The sequence below is a fragment of the Meles meles genome, chromosome 7 (assembly GCF_922984935.1).
Source record: "Meles meles chromosome 7, mMelMel3.1 paternal haplotype, whole genome shotgun sequence".
Classification (NCBI taxonomy): domain Eukaryota; kingdom Metazoa; phylum Chordata; class Mammalia; order Carnivora; family Mustelidae; genus Meles; species Meles meles.
The window spans coordinates 76288312-76305305 of NC_060072.1; the positions used below are offsets into that span (position 1 = coordinate 76288312).

At 37.0% G+C, this 16994-nt stretch overlaps 1 protein-coding gene and 1 pseudogene across 1 annotated transcript; both read right to left on the reverse strand.

Moving 5' to 3' along the window:
- Window positions 1-357: 357 nt before the first annotated feature.
- LOC123946373 lies at window positions 358-8550 on the reverse strand (annotated as a pseudogene).
- Window positions 8551-13435: 4885 nt separating this feature from the next.
- On the reverse strand, window positions 13436-16705 carry LOC123946374 (E3 ubiquitin-protein ligase RNF138-like). The gene is made up of 2 exons (XM_046011811.1): window positions 16600-16705; window positions 13436-13909 (listed from the first exon to the last, which is right to left on the reverse strand). Exons 1-2 carry the CDS (start codon window positions 16703-16705, stop codon window positions 13506-13508), a joined length of 510 nt encoding a protein of 169 aa, XP_045867767.1. The 3' UTR covers window positions 13436-13505.
- Window positions 16706-16994: the final 289 nt, after the last annotated feature.

Here is a 16994-nt window from a genome sequence, read left to right on the forward strand (position 1 = left end):
AATCAATACAGTGTGGCAGAAGGTATGCTCAATGACTTGTAAGACCTGGTCAGAACCCTCACTGTCTGGAGGCTCCTGTTTGGAATGGCCCCTGCAGATTGCAGCCAACATAGTACGAGAAGCCCAAGCCACATAGGCCAGGTGTTAGATGCTCCAGTAAACATTTACACCTGAGCCAGCTTTTCAGTCATCTTAGCCCAAGCACTAGCCTTTTTTTCCTTTTTTCTTTAATGTGGTAAAATATACATAAAATGAAGTTCACCTAAACTGTTTTTAAGTGTGTAGTTCTATGGCATTATATATAGTCATACTGTGTGCAGCCAACCTGCCATCCATTCCCAGAACTTTGTCATCCTCTCAAACGGAAACTGTATCCATGAAACAGTAACTTCCCATTTTTCCCTCCCACCAGCCCTTGGCAACCACCATTCTACTTTCTATCATCAGCCATCTACGTAGAGAAGTTATCTGGTAAGTGCATCCATCCTTCAGCTCCAGTTGTTCCAGCCGAGGCCCCAGAGACCTTAGAAAATGGTCTTCCCTGCTGTGCCTTTTCCGACTTCCTGACCCGTAGAACCCATGAATATAATCAAATAGCTTTTGTTCTCCACCACTGAGTTAGGGATGATTTATTTCACATCAAAGACAATTGGAGTAGTATGGCTGTCACAGTCATTGTGAAAATCTCTGAAGGTATTAAAATGTCTCACACGTTGTGATGAGCACTGGGTGTTACACGCAGCTTATGAATTATTGAACACCAGATCAATAACTAATGATGTACTTATAGTGGCTAACTGAACATAAAATTTTTTTTTAAAAATCTCATGATAGGAGGGTGCCTGGGTGGCTCAGTGGGTTAAGCCTCTGCCTTTAGCTCAGGTCATGATCTCAGGGTCCTGGGATCGAGTCCTGCATGGGGCTTTCTACTTGGGAGGGAGCCTGCTTCCTCCTCTCTCTCTCTGCCTGCCTCTCTGCCTACTTGTGATCTCTCTGTCAAATAAATACATAAAATCTTAAAAAAATAAAAATAAAAAGTCTCGTGGTAAAGAGCCATCTAAGGGTGTGACATCTAGTAAAGTATTTTTTTTAAAGATTTTATTTATTTATTTGACAGAGAGAGAAATCACAAACAGGCAGAGAGGCAGGCAGAGAAAGAGAGAGAGAGAGAGAGAGGAGGAAGTAGGCTCCCTGCTGAGCAGAGAGTCTGATGCAGGGCTTGATCCCAGAACCCTGGGATCATGACCTGAGCTGAAGGCAGAGGCTTTAACCCATTGAGCCACCCAGGCACCCTTCTAGTAAAGTATTCTAACTGGACAAAGTGGCTCAATAAAAAGAGATTTAAGGTTTAAATTTCATTAAAATATTCACATTTAAGTTAAAATAGAAAGAGGGAGTGGGAGGTAAGAAATCCAAGGAGAATAATTGGTACCAGAACTCACTGGAGGCAAATAGATATGGAGGTTATTGAGGTTTTTTTTACTGTTTTTTTTTTTAATTTTTAAAATTTATTTCTTATTTTTTTTATAAACATATAATGCATTTTTATCCCCAGGGGTACAGGTCTGTGAATCGCCAGGTTTACACACTTCACAGCACATACCCTCCCCAATGTCCACAGCCCCCTCCCCCTCTCCCAATCCCACCTCCCCCCAGCAACCCCCAGTTTGTTTTGTGAGATTAAGAGTCACTTATGGTTTGTCTCTCTCCCAATCCCATCTTGTTTCATTTATTCTTCTCCTATCCCCCTAACCCCCCATGTTGCATCTCCATGTCCTCGTATCAGGGAGATCATAAGAGAGTTGTCTTTCTCCGATTGACTTATTTCACTAAGCATGATACCCTCTAGTTCCATCCACGTCGTCGCAAATGGCAAGATTTCATTTCTTTTGATGGCTGCATAGTATTCCATTGTGTGGAGGTCGTTGAGTTTTTAAAGAAGATCTTAAGGAAGATTTGGGGAAGTTTCTTAGATTTAGGAATGAGATCTTTCACTGAAAGTTTTTACATTTCTTTGAGGTCATTCTCTAGGATCTTAAAGAGGGTACTTTCTCCAATGCCCATTAGAGATGTAGCCAAGCACCATAAAGGAAAGAAAGAACCCCACAAAGAGCAGCGTCCGTGGAGAAGAGGACCCACTCACAGAAGAGGGGCTTAACTAGAGAACACGCTGGCTATCTGCCCAGCTGATTTCACTGGATCATCCATAGCACTCATCTTTCCTTTTCTGAAAACAGGTGTTTATTGCATTATCTCACCCCTAATATGCTAGTGTATATTGAGTTTGGGGATACATATATAACTTGCCCCTGCATTTCATAAATGAGCAATAGAAGACATAGCGAGACCTAATATAAAGACTATCACTCATCTATTACACAGAGATCCTGAACTTTGAGCTTGATGCTGTAACTAAATGGAATTTTGATTTTCTCTCAGGAAGTTTGTGAATGTATTTCACAGGTAAAGGGAAGTGAAGTGAATATTTAGTGATTATGAAGTTGAATTATCACCACCATTTATTTGTTCTCCTTTATGAATGTGTGATATGATTGTGCTTTCTACTCTTTTTTTTTTTTTAGATTTTTTTTTTAATCTTTTATTTTTTTAAGGAATCTCTGTGACCAACATGGGACTCAAACTCACGACCCAAGGAGATCAAGAGTTGCATACTCTATTATATGACTGAGCCAGCCAGACACCCCTTTACTCCTCTGAATTTAGATAGTCCTATTTGACTTGTTCTGGCTCAAAAAAAAAAAAAAAAAAAAAAAAGACTGAAAATGGTAAAAGTTTTAGCTCTGACATCTTTAAGAGTCAGTGGATGATTTGCCAATTTTCCCCCTTATAGGATACATAAGTCAAGGAAGAATTTTTATCAGCCCGAGTAATTAAGAGTGTGATGTACACAGGCCCCCCCACCCCACTCTCCTGATTTAGACAGGTAACAGGAACAAAAAATGAACTTCTGTTGTGTTAGACTTCTGAAATTTGAGGATTTGTGTTAACACAAAATAACCTCACCCATTTGAACTCATGCGGGTTTTCACTGTAAATCACACTTCATTTCTGATTTAGCTTTTAAAGGGAATATTTAATTACATATATGTATAAATATGATGTAGAACAATTAAAAAAACATTCCATTCAGAGCAACTTATTAGAAATTCTTTACTGTATTTTTAGTAGTCTTCCCGAAATTTAATTATGTATACAGTATATTTTATATCACATAATATTGTCTTTCAGTGCTACTTTAGTAGTAATTTAGGAAAGGCTCAGAGGATTAAGGCTACATTTTTTTTTAAGATTTTATTTATTTATTTGACAGACAGAGATCACAAGTAGGCAGAGAGGCAGGCAGAGAGAGAGCAGGGGAAGCAGGCTCCCCACTGAGCAGAGAGCCCAAAGTGTGGCTTGATCCCAGGACCCTGAGATCATGACCTGAGCTGAAGGCAGAGGCTTAACCCGCTGAGCCACCCAGCTGCCCCAAGGCTACATTTTGAGGCAGATATTATTTTAGTTATTCAATCAAGTCATTCCAAGAGTTAGGAGTTGTACCAAAAAAAGTAAACTCTGGGCTCTTTTGATAGCTGATGCAGTCATGTCAGCTGGTTAAAAAGATATAGGTAGAAGATAAATTGTTATATATAGACATTCAACTAAATAGTACCTTTTTTTGGTTATATAGACATGCTCTGTAAAGAATTATTTAGGGGAAGTAAAAAATAAATCAATAGAATTTTTAATATCTGTAAATCCCATTCTTAGTTCAATTTCCTGGTCTATTCTTTTTAATAAGATTCCTGCTGTTTTTCTACCACATATTATAAGCTTTTGTACATTGTTCCTTAATTAATTGCTATTTTATTTCTAGACTAGTTTTTAAGTCATTTGTGGAAGGAGCTCAATGATCAATATTTGCTTGTAAATTCTTTAATCTTACTGTATTTTTATGGAGTGTTATTGTGTGTGTGTTTATGCATGTATGCATGTGTGTTTGCATGCATTTTTGACACTTTGAGCACCCTCTTTTATTTAGTTCCTTCAGAAACTAAAATATTTTCAGGGTCTTTTTTTTCTAACTGGATATATACATTTATAATAATGTTAATGTTAGCTATTTCAGCTTTGACAGAATGGGCTTCCAAACTGGAGGAGATAAATCCAACTGTTTTGTTATAGCTTAATGAATTTATTGTTTGAAACATTTATAAAACTGATACCATTTAACTACTTGAGAAAAATCTATGAATAGCACCAACACGGTAATAGCTATCACTTCATTTCTCATACATGCACAAAAAAACTTAGAATAGAAAATAGTCTTGTTCATTTGTTTGGAACAAAAAGTCTTGCTTCAGAGAGCAGTACATAAACAGAACTTTTTTAAAAAAATAATATTTTATTTATCTATTTGACAGAGATCACAAGTAGGCAGAGAGGCAGAGAGAGAGGAGGAAGCAGGCTCCCCGCGGAGCAGAGAGCCTGTTGTGGGGCTCAATTCCAGGACCCTGGGGACCATGACCTCAGCAGAAGGCAGAGGCTTTAACCCACTGAGCCACCCAGGTGCCCCTAAACACAATTTTTGACATTGCATGTATTTAAATTATCATATTGAGTATCTGCTTAATGTAAAATTAGAGTATGAAGTAGATCCACTTGCTACATTAGCTGAATTTTGTGTTCTGTTCTTTAATATGGTCAGTGATTAACTATGGCCCTCCAGGTGAATGGTAAAGATAACCATTTAGTGTAACTTACACATTTATCATTAACCTTCTTGATGCACAAAAATTCAGTGTTTAATTTGTCACTAAGAATTTACTGGTTTTTTAAAAAATGCCCTGCTGCTAGAAGGGCTTATTGCATACTTTGAAAACAGTGAATAAATAGGTGTAGATTTGCATCATACAATAATGCAGGCGGCGGCAGCAGGGCAAGGGTGCTCAAACAATTCTCTATACATAATTACAGGAATGCTTAGCCTTTATTTCTCACCATTTCAAATCCACCCCACCTATAATTTTCTTTGTTACCCATTGACCTCAGTCATTAAAGGCTTTATACCTCTCAAAAACCAAGAAATTGTGCTTTTGTTTTCTTTCTTTCCTTTTTTTTTCTTTTTAAGATTTTATTTATTTATTTGACAGAGATCACAAGTAGGCAGAGAGGCAGGCAGAGAGAGAGGGGGAAGCAGGCTCCCTGCTGAGCAGAGAGCCTGATGCGGGGCTGGATCCCAGGACCCCTGAGATCATGACCCGAGCCAAAGGCAGAGGCCTAACCCACTGAGCCACCCAGGCACCCTTGCTTCTGTTTTCTGAATAAGCTAAGGAGAAAGATGATTAGCTGAGAATGAGAGAAAGAAAGGTACTTACTTTCAACAAAAATTATCGAAGACTTTAACTTGCATTAACCAGACTTGACCACTCCCATATTGTTCACCTTCTTTTAGTAGTTTTGAAAAAAGGGGTCTTATCTGGGGACTAGTCCTATGTTGTCACTTCGTAGGCTACTTCTCTGTATCACATGATGATCACCACCCCTCCTAGTGCTATCTAGGCCCTACATTCTTTACCTGTCTGATAACAAAAAGGAGAGCTTGAACACTCTGTCTTCTTTTTGCTCTGCTACAAAATCTTCACCATCACTGCCCACACAATTCTTTAACACACTACAACAAAAGACTGAACAGCTATAGCAGACTCCATTGAATGGCAACATACCTTGAAATGAGTTACCGCTTAGGAGAAAATAGATGTCACCTACATTTGACTGCTTTATATTCTAAAGAAAAAGAATAAACAAGGGGTTCTTTTTGTTGGTTAAGCTTGTTCCTAGATCCTCTGTCTTGCAGCCTACCAATCTTCCTTTCTCAATATTGGGATTTTTTTTCTTAGAATACCTTGGAAAACTCCCTTAATCTTCCATTGACTTGTTCATTATTTATTCATTCAGTAGAATATGTATTGAGTTTTTACTGTATGTCTAATAACAGCAAGTAATGAGATAGAAGAGTAAGGAAAAAATTATTGCAGATCCCCACTCTTGGAGAGCTTACAGAGAGGAGGTAGAGAAGAAAATATTCAAGTAAATACATAAAACAAAATTAAATTTAAAATGGAGAAAAATGCTGCAAGGAAGAGTAAACAGTGCTAAAGTGGACCACTGGAAAATTGTACCATGTCAATTAAGCTGATGTTAGCATGTGTGCAGAATATTTAACAAGGAAAATGGAGTTTGCAACTAAGTGGATGGAACTAGAGTATTGTGCTATGTGAAGTAAGTCAGTCAGAGAAAGAAAAATAACATATGATTTCATCATATGTGGAATCTTAGAAACAAAACAGATAAACATAAGGGAAAGAAAAAAAGATAGAGGCAAAAAAATAGACTCAATTATAGAGAGCATACTGAGGATTATTGAAGGGGAGGTGGGTGAGGTAATGAGGTAAACGGGTGATGGGCATTAGGAGGGCAACTTATAGGGACCCCTGGGTGGTTCAGTGGGTTAAGCATCTGCCTTCAACTCAGGTCATGATCCCAGAGTCCTGGGATTGAGCCCCACATCAGGCTCCCTGCTCAGCGGAGAGCCTGCTTCTCCCTCTGCCCCTCACCATCCTCGTGCTCTCTCTCTCTCTCTCTCACACAAATATATAATTTTTTTTTAAAAAAGGAGAGCACTTGTTGTGATGAACACTGGGTGTTATATGTAAGTAATGAATCACTGTATTCTACTCCTGAAACTAATATTGGATTATATGTTAACTGTATTTTGTGTGTGTGTGAGAACTAAAATTATATTTGACATTTTTATTTTAGGGTGAAAAAAAAAAACAACAAGCAAACAAACAATAACAATAAAAACCTGAAATAGGCTTATCAAATGACCTAAATTCATCCTTTCCAGGGCAGCAGAAGGTAGATCATCTTGCTTCACTGCTGGCTTGTGGTCTGCTGGGTTTTGATCCTTCTTTGAGTCATAGTCTGGATCATTTTCCTCATCTCCTTGTTCTTCTCCTTCTCCTTTCCTCTTTATCATCATAACCATCATTGTCGTCATCATCTTCAGTAGCTTATCTAGTAAAGTATAACACTGACCTTGGTATTAAACACGTACATAAAAAGTGACCAATTTCAAAGTCGGCAGCAAGGATAACTTCAGCATCATCACGCAAATCTCCACTTGCAGGAACTTCAGGAAGGGCAAAACAAACAAACAACCAAAAAAAACCACACACACACAAAAACAAAACTGAAGAAAGAGTCATTGAAAACTGTTTTGGTCACAGTATGACCTGTCCCACATTCCTTGCGATTCTGCTGCTTCTTAATGGTTTTCAAAGTGACATTCTTTCCTTTTTTCCAGTCTGACACCCTGTACAACCCATAATTTCTGATCCATCAAAAGAAAAGGGGTAAGAATCATCTGGTTCTGACCTCATCCTGTATGTCTTTGTCAACATTTCATTTGTGAAATATTTAGTGGGTTCAAGGAGAAATTCTAAAACAAAATTCATGAACTGGCCAGTATCTGAGAACTTCGCTTTAAAATCTCTCAAGTGCTTCAGAATAGATTCGTCTTGTTCCTGAGACATATCACTGAGCAAGTCAACATTCTTCTTTATTTTTTTTTTAAAGATTTTATTTATTTATTTGACAGAGAGAGACCACAAGTCGGCAGAGAAGCAGGCAGAGAGAGAGGAGGAAGCAGGCTCCCTGATGAGCAGAGAGCCCGATGCGGGGCTCGATCCCAGGACCCTGGGATCATGACCTGAGCCGAAGGCAGAGGCCTTAAACCACTGAGCCACCCAGGCGCCCCTCTTCTTTATTTTTTTTAAGATTTTATTTATGAGAGAGAGAGAGTATGTGTGCGAGGAGGAGCAGAGGGAGAGGGACAAGCAGACTCTGCATTGAGTGCAAGCCCCATGCAGGACTCCATGACCCTGAGATCCATGACCTGAGCTGAGACCAAGACACACTGAGCCACCCAGACACCCAGACAGGCTGATAGAGAACAGCATACTTTCTTTCAAGAGTACAAGCTTCCTGGTAGAATTTGGTTTCTATCTGTGCACATTTAACTTGAAGGCTTTTGAGAGTATTCACTCGTCTTTTTTTTTTTTTTTTTAAAGATTTTATTTATTTATTTGACAGACAGAGATCACAAGTAGGCAGAGAGGCAGGCAGAGAGAGAAAGGGGGAAGCAGGCTCCCTGCAGAGCAGAGAGCCCGATGCGGGGCTCGATCCCAGGACCCTGAGATCATGACCTGACCTGAAGGCAGAGGCTTTAACCCACTGAGCCACCCAGGCGCCCCTTCACTGGTCTTTTTACTGCCCTACGCAAACTTTCAATGTATCTTGTTGGTGTTTCTACCAGATATTAAGTCTCTCTTGAAGGGCTGGAAGAATCTGCGGATTTTGTGTCATCTGAACAAGTAGAGGACATGCTTTGATTCCTGTTTCTTTACCAGCTTCTTCTGCTACTTCTTCAACATCATCCAAATCTTGATCAAATTCATACTGTTCTTTGTTGTCAATGTCTGCCATATTGTAAGAACTCCAAATACTGGTGGCCAGCACGGGAAGCCAGGATGCCAGAGCTGTGCACGCAGTGATTCAGGATGACAGCGACAGTGGCGGCGGTGGCGGCGGCGGCAGGGGGAGGAGCAGGAGGTGGGGTCATGAACAGATGACTCTAAAAAAAAGCAACAAACTAGAATTTAAATAAAAACCTGAAATAAGGGGAATAGCAGAGAGGAAAAAAGTCATATTGGAGTCAACAGCATATGTAATATTCCTATAGTGGGAAGTAGAATAAAGAGTGCAAGCCTATAAGAGAATCAATATGGCTAATTGAAAATCAAGATAGTATAAGAGGTGAGGCTGGGCTGTAGGTAGGGGCCAGTGGATGCACAGTTGTCTGTAATCTTTGCATTCACCCAGTTAACTGGAGCATCATTAAATGATTTTGAGTGGAGAAAATGGCATGGTTTGCATTTTGAAAAGATTACTCCATAGGCATTATGTAAAAGAGAGGATAGAAGCTGCAAGGTAGATGTAGGTAGAGGCTCTTGATTTCAATTATCCTAGCAACCTACCATGGCCACAAGTTGTTATTATATCACAGGAGTTGGGCATGAAGGGAAGAAGGTGGATTTGCAAGATATTTAGGAAGCGAAGTGTATCAAAACATGAGGGAGAGGTGTCAAGAGTAATGCTTAATTTTCTACCTTGTCCAGTTGAATAGGTGATAAGATTTACCTGAAATCAGAAGCACTATAAGAGAGACAAATTTGAAACAAGATATTTTTCCACTTCATTTTTAGAACAGTTTTAGATGTCTAGAAAAATTGAGCAGACAGTACAGAGAATTCTCACATACTCCCTCTTGCTCACACACAGTTTTTTTCTATTATTATACCTTTAGTGTTGTACATTTGTCGCAGTTAATGGGTGAAAACTGATATATTATGAAGCATAGTTTACTTCAAGGTCCACTCTGCGTTTTACAGTTCTATGGGTTTTGACAAATGCCTAGTGTCACATATTTGCCATTACACTATTATATATAATAGTTCCATTACACTATACCCTCATTTCTTTTTAATCACAGAATAATATTACATTGTATGGTTGTACCGGTTTATTTATCCCCTCATCTACTGAAGGATATCTTGATTACTTCCAGTTTGGGGTGATTATGAATTAAGCTCCTATAAACATTCATGCGCAGATTTTTGTGTGAATGTGAGTTTTTAGTTCAACTGGGTAAATGCCTAGGAATGTGAATGCTGGATTGTACAGTAAGACTATGTTTAGCTTGGTAAGAAACTGTCAAACTGTCTTCCAAAGTGGCTGTACTATTTTGCATTCCCACCAGCAATGAATGAGTACTCCTGTTATTTCATGTCCTTGTCAGCATTTGGTATTGTCATTTTGTTGTTGTTGTTGTTGTTCAGAAGATTTGTGTAAGCACAAATTGAAATATAACTCTATGAATAATTGACTGGATTTCCAATTTAAATGGCTTATATTTTTCTCAGTAGCATATGTTATTTTTAAAAAAATTCATGAAGTTGAAAACATGTAAAAATCAGGATTGCTGAGGATAAATGGAAATCTAACTCATATTAAGACATTTCCATTATATAAATAATTAACAATGAATGTGACATATATGTTAACATATATTGCAAACATTAGATATTTAAAAACATTTTAAATATATTTGGAGCTCAGAACATTTGTTTAGTTTTGTTTTCTTTTAAAGGAAGTTGTAGCTGAAACTCTAAGAATTAGTGATAGAACATTCCTGCTGTCCCCTTGCTGCTATGATCTGCATAGTGTTGCATTTCACAGAAACTAGTCAGGTCTCAGGCAAAATGACAGTGTTACCTGGTAGGAATACCTAGCTTTGTACCTCATGACCTGAGTGGGGAAGGATGAAATCTTCTCACTTGGATACAGTTTTTACTGGAATAGCAGAGAGAGCCCTCCAACATCTGAATACATGCATAATGAGTTCAGCAAAGAGCAGTAACCACAAAACAGCTCTTAGAATGTGTATAGTGTGAGATCTCTTTGAATGCTTAGGGGCAAAAGTTATTTATCATAGGAAACCATATGAACAGCCAGAGAGAGAGCATTTACAAAAGAGATGATGACATGTGAAGAAAAAATATCTATATTCCAGAAGGGGAGACGAACATGCCAAAAGTAGCTATGATTATATCAGAGGGAGATATGGGAACCCTCAGGCCAATTTTCTGGTCCATAAATGTGATTTATTTCCTATATAATGTTCAAAAATAATTTGAACTAACATTTATTTTGTTCCAGCTTATTTTAATATAATTGTCTTGTAACATTTTGTAAGTTTAAGGTACATGTTGTCAGGATTTGATACATTTATAAATTGTGAAATGATGACCACTGTAGGGTTAGTTAACTGTTCTATCACTTCCCATAATTACCATTTCTTTTTTGTGGTGGTAACATTTAAGATTTACTCTCTAACAACATTCAGGTGCATACAAAGTGTTATTAACCATAATCCCCATGCTCTATGTTAATCCCCAGAATTTATTCATTTTATAATTGAAAGTTTGTATCCTTTGACTTATATCTCCCTATTTACTCTGCTCCCCCAGCCCCTTCCAGCCACCATTCTAATCTCTGTTTCTATGAATTTGGTTTTTTTAGATTCCACATATAAGTGATACCATAACAGTATTTCTCTTTCTCTCTCTGGCTTATTTCCCTTTGCATAATGCCCTCAAGATCCATCCATATTGTGACAAATGGCAAGACTGCCTTTTTTCTCATGGCTAAATAATATTCCATCATATGTATAAATGTATTGTGTCTTCATTATCCATTCATCTACAGGTAGACTTTTCGTTTGTTTCCATATCTTGGCTGTTATGAATATTGTAACATACATGGCAGTACAGATAGCTCTTTGAGGTTCTGACTTCATTTCCTTTGGATATATACCCAAAAGTGGGGTTGCTGGGTCATATAGTAGTTCTGCCATTAATTTCTTAAGGAACCTGTACTATTTCACATAACTGCCCCAATTTACATTCCTACCAATAGTGCACAAGTGTTCTCTTTTCTCCACATCCTCACCATGACTTGTTATCTCTTGTGGTTTTGATACTAGCCATTCTAACGTGTTTAAGGTGGTATCTTACTATGTTTTTAATTTGCATTTCCCTCATTAATGTTGTTGGGTATCCTTTCATGGACCTATTGGCCATTTGTATATATTCTTTGGGGAAATGTCTGTTCAGTTCCTCTGCCCATTTTAAAATTGGATTGTTTGTTTACTGTTGTTTGGATGAGTTCCTTGTATGTTTGGGATATTAACTCCTTATCAGCTGTATGATTTGCAAATATTTTCGCCCATTCTGTGGGTTGTTATCTGTTCAGTTTGTCGATTGTTTCTTTTGCTGTGAAGAAGCTTTTTAGTTTTATGTAGTTCCATTTATTCAATTTTGCTTTTGTTGCTTGTCTTTTTGGTGTCAAAACCAAAAAATCATTGCTATGACCAATATCAAGGAGATTTTTCCATATATTTTCTTCTAGGCGCTTTATGGTTTCAGGTTTTACCTTTAAGTTTTTAACCCATTTCAAGTTCATTTTTATGAGTGTTGTAAAATAGGAATCCAATTTAATTCTTCTGCTTGTGGTGATTTAGTTTTCTGTCAGCACTTAATGAAGAGGCTATCTTTCCCCCACTGAGTATTCTTGGCTCCCTTGTCAAATATTAGCTGACCATGTATTCAGGGGTTTATTTCTTGGGCCTCAGTTCTGTTCTATTGATCTATGTGCTTATTTTTATAGCATTTTAAACTATTACTATAGCTTTGTGGTATAGTTTGAAATTAGGAAATGAGATGCTTCCAGATTTGTTCTTTCTCAGGATTGTTTAGGCTATTCAGGGTCTTTGTGGTCCCATACAGATTTTAGGATTGTTTTTTCTATTCCTATGAGAAATGCCATTTGAATTTTTTTTTTTTTTTTAAAGATTTTTTTTTTTTTTTTATTTACTTATTTGACAGAGAGAGATCACAAGTAGGCAGAGAGGCAGGCAGAGAGAGAGGGAAGCAGGCCTGCCGCTGAGCAGAGAGCCCGATGCGGGACTCGATCCCAGGACCCTGAGATCATGACCTGAGCCGAAGGCAGCGGCTTTAACCACTGAGCCACCCAGGCGCCCCATGCCATTTGAATTTTGATAGGGATTACATTGAACCAATAGATAGCTTTGGGTAGTATGGACATTTTCACAATATTAATATTTCTAATCCATGAACACAGGATATCTTTCCCTTTGTGTCTTTAATTTCTTTCCTCAAAGTCTGATAGTTTTCAGTGTACAGGTCTTTCACCTTCTTGTTTAAATTTATTCCTAAGTATTACTTGTTGTTGTTGGCTACTGTGAATGAGATTGTTTTCTTTATTTCTTTTTCAGATATTTTGTTGTTAGTGCATAGAAAGGAAATTGATTTCTTTTTTTTCTTTTCTTTTTTTTTAAAGATTATTTATTTATTTATTTATTTGACAGAGAGAGAGATCACAAGTAGGCAGAGAGGCAGGCAGAGAGAGAGGAGGAAGCAGGCTCCCTGCAGAGCAGAGAGCCCGATGCGGGGCTTGATCCCAGGACCCTGAGATCATGACCTGAGCCGAAGGCAGCGGCTTAATCCACTGAACCACCCAGGTGCCCCAGCAATTGATTTCTTTATGCTGATTTTATTTCCTGCAACTCTACTGAATTTGCTGATTAGTTCTAACAGTTTTTTGGAATTTTTAGGATTTTCAATATATAAGACAGTGTTATCAATATATAAGCAGTGTTATCTGCTAAATTTGGGGTTTTTTTTTTAGACTGAATTACTTTTATTAATATACATGTCAAGTTACTGAAATGGTGACTTCATGAGGTTTTCCCCTTAAAGATGGCACTTGCAGGTACAAAGATGCAGAGATGTCTATAGCCTTCAGATGTTTACTTGAAAAGATTCTTCAACAGCAGTTTGATACTGGGTTTCCTCATCTAGCTGAAGATTCACAAACTCTCCATAATCAAACTGATGTCTTTGATTTAGATGACTAACGAAATTTCTAGTAATCTGGCTAGGATCTCCCCAAGGAAGAGACACACAAATAGGACATGTCACAGGAACTATCTGAAATAGGTGATTACTGTTACAATGATCCAGTAAACGCTGTCTGGTAAAATTTGATTCTTGACACAAGGGACACTTAAAGGTAGGATGCCCAGAAGAACTTGTATTCTCTTGATAAGTTTCTGTGTTATCAGATGTAGATGTTTCACTCCTATTACTGTTTCCTACTGAATCTTGAGAGATCTGAAAGTTTGGAATGATAGAGGAAGATAACACTGTAGATAGTTATCTACAGATAGTTATCTACAGATAGTTATATTATAATGAAGACAAATTTACTTCTTCCTTCTGATGTAGATGCCTTTTCTTCTTTTCTCTTTTTCTTTCCTCCCCATACCTCCACCTCCTCCTCTTTTTTCTTCTCCTCAACCCTCCTTCTCCTTCTCCTTCCTGGTTTTCCTCCTTCTTTTCCTTTTTCTATTCCATCTTCTTTTTCCCCTCCTCCTCTTCCTCTTCCTTCTTCTCTTGCTGCTGCTTCTGACTATGACTTCTGTACTGAATAGGAATGATGAGAATGCATATTCTTGTCTTTTTCCTGATCTTAGAAGAATAGCTTTCAAACTTTCATTACTGAGTGTTGTGTTAGCTATGGGCTTGTCACATATAGCCTTTATTATGGTTTAGGTACATTTCTTTGAACCCAACTTGTTGAGAAGTTTTATCATGGAAATATATTTTTTCATATAGATGTTTTACTGCATTTCTTGAGATGATCATGTGATTTCTATCTTTCATAATGTGGTGTATCACCTTTATTAATTTGCATATGTTAAACCAACATTGCATCCCAGAGATGAATCCCATTTGATCATGGTATATGATCCTTTTAATATTCAATTTAATTCATTTTGTTAATATTTCATTGAAAAAGTTTGCATCTATATTCAGTAGGAATGTTAGCCTATAGTATTCTTTTAGTTTCCTTATCTGGCTTTGCTATAAGTATAATGTAGAATGCTCCCTTCTCTTCGATTTTTTGGAAGAGTTAGAGAAGGATCAGCATTAATTCTTCTTTAAATGTTTGATGGAATTCACCAGGGAAACCATCTGTCCTGGGGCATTCTTTGTTGGGATATTCTTATTACTTATTCAATCTCCTTCCTCCTTATTGGTCTGTTCAAATTTTCTATTTCTTTCTAATTCCGTCTTAGTAGGTTGTAAGTTTCTGGGAATTTACCGAGTTCCTATAGTGTATTTAATTTGTTGGCATGTAATTATTCATAGTACTCTTATAAACGTTTGTATTTCTTATATCAGTTTTAATGTCTCCTCTTTTATTTCTGATTTTATTTGAGTCTTCTCTTTTTTCTTAGTTTAGCTAAAGACTTGTCAATTTTATCTTTTCAAAAAGCAGCTTTTAGTTCACTGATCTTTTCTATTGCTTTCATGATCTTTATTTTATTTATTTCTGCTCCTATCTTTGTTACTTCCTTCCTTCTGCTAAATTTGGGTTTACTAATGTCATCTTATTGTTTTCTGGTTATTTTATAATTCCCTTTTCTTCTTTCTCTCTTTTGCTGCCTTCCTTTATGAACTAATAATTTATCATAGTTGTGTGCGTTGATCCCCTTCTCTATCTTTTATTATCTAATTATGGTTTTGCTTTGTAGTTACCATGAGGCTTACATATTTTACAGGTATGTAATCTTATAGATATAATGGTCTACTTTGTGCTGATAACTTTGATGTATAGATAAACTCTACCCTTTTACTCCCCCAATTTAGTTTTTAATGTCACAATTTACCTTTTTTTAATATTCTCTGTTCATTAACAAATTATTGTAGCTAAAGTTATTTTTAATACTTTTGTTCTTCACGTTTATGGTAGAGTTAAGTGGTTAACACACCATCATATTACAATATATTAGAGTATTCTGAGTAAGACCATTTGCTTAGCTTTACCATTGTGTTGTATATTTTCTTATGTTTTTTTGTGTTACTAATTACCTTCCTTTCATTTTAGCCTAAAGAACTCTTTCAACATTTTTTGTAAGATAGGTCAAATGGATGACTATCTTCAGCTTTTGTTTCTGGGAAAGTCTTTATATCTCCTTCATTTCTGAGGGACAATTTTGCCAGATAGGTACTCTTAGTTGTCAGGGTCTTTTTGTTTTTTGATTTTTTTCTGTCCAACATTTTGAATATATCTTGCCACTCTCCTATCTATAAGGTTACTGCTGAAAATCTTCTGTCTTGTGAAATTCCCCTGTAAGTTACATGCTTCTTTTCTTTTGCTACTTTTAATATTCTCTCCTTTCCTTTGACTTTTGACAGTTTTGCCGTAATGTATCTTAGAGAAGATCTTTCTAAGTTGAGTTTGTTTTATGACCTGTGAACTCCATAAACTTGGATATCTAAATCTCTCCACAGATTTGGGATATTCTCAACCATTATTTTTTACCCTTTCCCTCTTTTTTGGAACTCCAGTACTTTACATATTATTTATTTTCAAGTGAAATTGGCTTTATTTGCCATTTTTCATTCTTTCATCTTTCTAGTCCTCTTACTAATTTCAAAGCTCCTGCTTTCTATCTCACAGATTCTTTCTTCTGCTTCATTTAATCTGTTATTGATGTCCTCCACTGCATTTTTCATTTCATTCAGTGTATCCTTTATCTCCACAATTTATTTTGGCTCTCTTTTATGATATATCTCCTAGGTAATCATCTCATTTTATTTGTGTGTTGTTTTTCTGATTTTGTTGAATTGCCTTTATACATTTTCCTGTTCTTTGAGCTTCCTTAAAAGAGCTATTTTAAATTCTTTATCCTTAAATATTACAAGGATAAATATATCCTATAGACTTATTCCAGTGTTACAAGGATAAGTAAATATATAATAAAAATAAAATTAATACTTCATTATGTCAATAAAAAATGAATGTAAATGTGTTAAATGAACAAACAGATATCTCCATCCATGTCTTTGGGATTGGTAAATGGAAGATTATTGAGATCCATTAGTGGTGTCATGTTTTCTTGATTTTTTTCATGCTCCTTGAAGTAGTGCATTGCTGTCTGCTTTTAAAGTAGCAGTCACCAGGGCGCCTGGGTAGCTCAGTGGGTTAAAGCCTCTGCCTTCGGCCCAGGTCATGATCCCAGGTCCTGGGATCGAGCCCCGCATCGGGCTCTCTGCTCGGCAGGGAGCCTGCTTCCTCCTCCTCTCTCTCTCTCTCTCTGTCTACTTGTGATCTCTCTCTGTCAAATAAATAAATAAAATCTTTAAAAAAAATAAATAAAGTAGCAGTCACCTCCTCTAGTCTTTACTAACTGATGTCTGGAGAGACACACCTTCTATCAC

Coding starts and splice junctions, on each gene's coding strand:
- LOC123946374 (XM_046011811.1), bottom strand. CDS start 16,705: ATGCACTACTTCAAGGAGCATGAAAAAAATCAAGAAAACATGACACCA. Junction 13,910..16,599: donor AGACATGGATGGAGATATCT/GTTTGTTCATTT, acceptor AACTATCTACAG/TGTTATCTTCCTCTATCATT.